General features: G+C 37.9%; 1 protein-coding gene across 1 annotated transcript; it reads left to right on the top strand.

The window, feature by feature from the left end:
* The first annotated feature begins 3,378 nt into the window (after positions 1 to 3,378).
* Positions 3,379 to 4,194, top strand: tssk6 (testis-specific serine kinase 6). The gene has a single exon (XM_016291071.1). It carries the CDS (start codon positions 3,379 to 3,381, stop codon positions 4,192 to 4,194), a length of 816 nt encoding a protein of 271 aa, XP_016146557.1.
* Positions 4,195 to 5,876: the final 1,682 nt, after the last annotated feature.

Raw genomic sequence — 5,876 nt, 5'->3', positions numbered from 1 at the left:
GCATAGATCAGCTACTCTTGCTGGAAGTGTCAGCCAATTAAGAAGCAGGGAGACACCGGGAGCACCATCTGATTGGCTGAGCATCCCTGATGCTAGAGTGCTCAGTCAAGCACGGACTGCATCCCTTTCAGATGTAGCATCCACAGTACTAGAGTGTGAATATGTCTATTTCAATTCAAACGCTTATTCATCACAGTGCAGCTTTGGCACATTATTTATGTATAATAATACACATAATACTACTGGTCATGCATATATTCATGCAGTGAGGTATTAATATTCAAGGTTTGACCATTTAGGATGATTTTATATGAGACCAATATAAGACTAATTCATTTCAATTGTGATGTTGCTCACATATAAAACAAACAGCATTACATTTTAAAGTGCTTAATCTTATTATAAATATGCATGAATTGGCTTATTTACAATTAAAATGTTGGCTTTAAATAATTTCAATAATATAAGTGTTCTAATAAAACCTGGATTAATGGAGATGGCTACAGTTTAGAGCCACACTGCTGTTTAGAGGTCATATCGTGTCATTGCAGGCACAACGACAATTATTGAAACTAGGGATATCTCAAACTAATGAGAGGCATTTGTGCACATAAAATTAGAATGAATTTAATGAGCCATTCCAGCACTCACCGGTCATTAACCTGATGTAGGGCGTCGAAATAGCACGTTCAGTGCTCGACAAAATGTATTTTTGCTCATCATATTGGTGGATTACGGAAGTTTCTGTGAGTGTTCCCGAGACATATTGTATAAGTAGCCTATCTCGAATATTCAATGGTCTCTCTTTGCACATCATTAAAAGGATGGTTGCAGAATCAATAACGAATTGCACTGATAATCATTGCTGTTAATAGTGTTCACCCTCTGTTTGATTAACTGCTTGAATTATACCGTACATTTCTGCAATATGGATATCAATTTGAGATAGTCACCACTGATAAGTTATTACTAAATATGTAGAAATTTTAATTTTCTGTAAAGCTGATTTGCAACGATTTGCACCGTGAAAAGCGCTATACAAATAAACTTGAATTGAATTGCCCGCAAAGTGAAAAATAAAAACGGCAATTTTAAAATAATGTTAAAGTAAGAAGAGTGAGATAATCCCCCGGTTTCACAGACAAGGCTTAAGCTAGTCCCAGACTAAAATGCATGTTTGGGCTGTCTCAACTTAAAATATCTTGCTCTAACATATCTTAAAATATGTCATTGTTCTGTGTCAAGATGCACACATGTAATGTTTTCTTATAAGGCATTTTTGTAAAAGTTGCTTAAATATCTTAATTTAACTAAGGCCTAGTCCTGGCTTAAACTAAGCCCCGTTTGTGAAACCGGGCCATAAAGTCCTAATTACAGGAAGTAAATAACAATAATGGGATATAAAGTTACAGTTACCTTTATATTACTCTGAGGTGGAAACTGCTATTGATAATTTCAGTTATTTATTTATTTTTTGGGGTGGAAAGGACGCCATTCTACAGTCATGGCCAAAAGTTTTGGCAGTGACATAAATTTTGTGCTTTGCAAAGTTTGCTGCTTATGCTTTTGTGGTGTTCATACACATTGTTTATAGATTATAGTGTAGAGTGATCAGATGCATTTTAAATGATTGCTAAAAGCTTCATTGGCCAAAAAATTTCCTTTTCAAAAAAAAAAAAACGAATTTCTGTTTTTTTGATGCTGACACAAAATGACCAGCTAACATTAATTGACTAATCATATCAGCAGCACATGTGAAAGTGTGAATGAGTACTAGTCAGGTAAAATCATACTAATTAGACTGTAAGAGCAGACTGATTGCTATAAAAGGAGGGAAGAAGCACTTCCAATCATTGTGTGCACGTGCAGCCATCATCACTTTGCATCAAAATGGCCTCACATGCAAAGAAATTGCTACAAAGAATATTGCACCTTAAAGAACCATTTACCAGATCATCAAGAACTTCAAGGGGAGAGGTTCGACTGCAGTGAAGAAGTCTTCAGGACGTCCCAGAGTGTCCAGCAAGCGCCAGGACCGTCTCCTCCTGAGGAGTCAGCTACAGAATCATGTCTCCAGCAGTGAAGAGCTTGCTCAGGAATGGCAGCAGGTTGGTGTGAGAACATCTGCACTCACAGTGAGCCGAAGTCTTTTGGACAACGGCCTGGTGTCAAGAAGGGCAGCAAAGAAGCCACTTCTTTCCAAGAAAAAATGAAGAAGAAATTCTGCAGGAAGTACAAGGATTGGACAGCAGAAGACTGGTGCAAAGTTATTTTCTCTGATGAAGCTCCCTTCTGACTGTTTGGGACATCTGGAAAATCAATTGTTCGGAGAAGAAAAGGTGAACGCTACCATGAGTCCTGTGTTGTGCCAACAGCAAAGCATCCTGAGATCATCCCTGTGTGGGGTTGCTTTTCAACCGAGGGAGTGGGCTCTCATAATTCTGCCCAAAAACACTGCCATGAATAAAGAATGGTATCAAAACGTCCTGCAAGAGCGACTTCTTCCAACGATCCACGAGCAATTTGGTAATAATCCGTGCATTTTCCAGCATGATGGAGCACCATGTTAAAAAGCAAGAGTGATAAAGAAATGTCTCGAAGATCATTACATTGAAATTTTGGATCCGTGGCCAGGCAACTCCCCGGATCTCAATCCCATAGAGAACCTGTGGTCAGTCCTCGAAAGGCGAGTGGACAAGCAGAAGCCCACAAATTGTGATCAACTCCTATAACTAACAAGGCAAGAATGGATCACCATCAGTCAGGATTTGGCCCAGAAGCTTATATCCAGCATGCCAGAGCGAATTGCAGAGGTTATGAAGAACAAGGGTCAACACTGTAAAAATTGACTCATTATATATTTTTTGGCCAATAAAAGCCTTTAAAACGTATGATATGCTTATCTTTGTTTTTCAGTATACCATAGAAACATGTGGAAAAATAATCTACAAATACTGAAGCAGCAAACTTTGCACACAAAATTTGTCACTGCCAAAACTTGGCCATGACTGTACAACAACTGATAAAAACTTGTTTAAGCACCTTTTCTAAAATGATCATAGGGTTCTCAACATCAATCAGTCAAGTCTTGTTAAAATTAACAAAATACTATATTAGCATAATGTGGATTTAATGGGGTACAAATAAAAACCTGAGGGCTAAATGACTGTTTCTTCTTGTCCATCAGTTGCCCCTGGACACCATTTTGTATATGTTCTAATATGACATCATAAATTAGAATGCTGATATCTCTCAGAATGCAGTATAATTCAAATCCCTGTTAACATAAAATACTTGGCAGCAAGGGTGAGGAATGTGATCCAAACTCAAGCCAAAGTATTCATGTGGTTGTTGTAAACTCCTTTGAGATTTAAAACAATGTCTGTTAATGATGTTTTGAAAGGCATGGGCTACAAATTCATAGCCGAGATTGGTGAAGGCAGTTTTTCCCAAGTCAAGCTCGCCACCTCGCAGAAGCACCACTGTAACGTGGCCATCAAAATTGTAGACCGCGTAAAGGCCCCAAAGGATTTTGTCCAGAAGTTTCTCCCAAGGGAACTGGTGATTTTGAGACGAGTGAATCACGACCACATTGTCCAAATGCACGAGTTAATTGAGGTGGCTGGAAAGCGACTGTGTATCGTGATGGAAGCTGCAGCAAAAGATCTCCTTCAGAAGATACATGAAGTGAACCGCATCCCAGAAGACCAAAGCAAAAACTTGTTCTCTCAGATGGTCAGTGCCATCAACTACCTCCACCAAATGGATATCGTCCATCGGGACCTCAAATGCGAAAACATTCTGCTTACAGCCGAAGAACAAGTTAAGATCACAGACTTTGGTTTTGCCCGCTGTGTTCAAGACCCTTCAGAGCTCAGTCATACCTTCTGTGGTTCTGCAGCCTACACTCCACCAGAAGTCATCATGGGAATGCCGTATGACCCTAAGAAGTATGACATATGGAGCCTCGGGGTGATTCTATATGTCATGGTGACTGGATCGATGCCATACGATGATACCAACTTGAGGCGACTTATCCGTCTTCAAAGGAAGTCTTTGGTTTATCCGGATGGCGCTGGTGTTCAGGAACCATGCCGGGTCTTCATCCGTACTCTGCTCCAGTTCAGTCCTTCCACACGTCCAACCATTCAACAGGTGGCAGAACGTCCGTGGCTGCAGATGGGAAAAAGCTAAAAGCACACGAGCTAATAAAACAAAGTGTGCAAATACAAAGAAAAACAGTGTACAAAATACATGCAGCTGGGAGTGTTTGCCTATTTGGATAGACCTAATATTTGAATTCCAGTCACGAAAATGATCAGTTTTTGTTGTTTTGGGAGAACAGTCGGACGCAGAATAGCAATAGATTAATGGAGAACCTATAAAATAAATTACTCAAATAAGAAAGTAGGGGTTGACCGATCTTTGTATTGGCCCATGATGATATTGATATCTACAGTGCAAGGTGGCCGAAGAACAATGTAATACAATTTTATTTGTAACGATTAAGATGCATTCAAAATTAATTAAATTTGTAAAACTATTTTGCTTTTTTTTTATTTCAGTATTATTTCCTATAATGTTTATATACTTAGTGTAATGTATTTAATTATATTTTTAAAGAAAATTAAACGTAACATACTAATTACATTTCTATAACATTAAAGTAGACTACTTTTATGGTATTTTTTTAGAACTTGGACTCATTGGTCACTATGATTTTGTGTGCATACAGCTGCAACAATATTCAAAATAAATTGAAAAATTGTGCCTTCTACTTAAAAATAACAGCAGATAGCTTTGGAACATGAGAATACCGCAAGTTTTATTTTATTCCTTAATTTATTTCTATATCCCTCACATCCTTATTTTCATTCCCTGACAATTTTCAAGTGACAGCTGAAAACTCATCTCTTTCAAAGCTACTTGACTTCATCATAAAAATAAAAAAAATAAAAAAAGTATCTCTCTTTATTTATTCCTCTTTCTAGCTTGTACTTATTTGAACAATGTCTAAGAACTTGGTATTACAACCACTTCTTGTGTCTGTTTGCCTCTTTAAGAAGAATCGCTTTATGTATCCCCCAATTGTAAGTCGCTTTGGATAAAAGCGTCTGCTAAATGACTAAATGTAAATGCAAATGTAAATTCATGTCAAATTGAAACATTTTGTCCACCTTGACCAAAGGCAATTTCACACTCCATCACACACTCGAAAGTTGATTGAATTCATTCAATTAGATTCCAGTTTGAAAAATTCACACTTAAAATACACCCAACCAACAGACCAAACAGGTTAAAATTAGTTTTTATTATAATTAACTGCAGAACAGCAGAAACTTTTTTTTTTCCACGTTTCTTTGCAATTCATAAAAAAGATGCTATACAATAAACGACGGCAGGTAAATGGAATGGTGTTAGTTGTCAGCAGCAGGCAGTAGTCAGAACAGCAGTCAGAAACAGGGGCCTCTGTGTCCGAAACACTCCACAGGCATTCAAGATCACTGAACAGATCATCTCGAGAAAAGGAAAAACAAATCGACTGAAGCAGAACTGACTCGACATGTTCATTGGACTGCGGTGACTAAGGACCCGAGCTGTTGTATATAACATACATAACTGTTTAGCTAAAATACCGAGCTTACTGCTAGCAAATCAAATCAGATGAAAGGAAAATAAGAGATGGTAAAAAATAACATGACCACCACCTAACAGGTAGGACTCAATTTCATTTAGCTAAGATTGTGTGCTACATTCAATAAGCAGTAATTCTTTCAACCCAAACATTTCCTTTAAGGAAAGATTAAGCTGTGACTTAAGCGCCACGACTTCCAACAGGATCTAAAAAGGTAGACAGGACATGAATGAACTGCGCA

This window comes from Sinocyclocheilus grahami, unplaced genomic scaffold, assembly GCF_001515645.1.
Source record: "Sinocyclocheilus grahami isolate Dianchi unplaced genomic scaffold, SAMN03320097.WGS_v1.1 scaffold267.1, whole genome shotgun sequence".
Taxonomy (NCBI): domain Eukaryota; kingdom Metazoa; phylum Chordata; class Actinopteri; order Cypriniformes; family Cyprinidae; genus Sinocyclocheilus; species Sinocyclocheilus grahami.
Note: the sequence above shows the minus strand (reverse complement) of the source record. Positions and strands in the feature narration are given on the sequence as shown.

Coding starts and splice junctions, on each gene's coding strand:
- tssk6 (XM_016291071.1), top strand. CDS start 3,379: ATGTCTGTTAATGATGTTTTGAAAGGCATGGGCTACAAATTCATAGCC.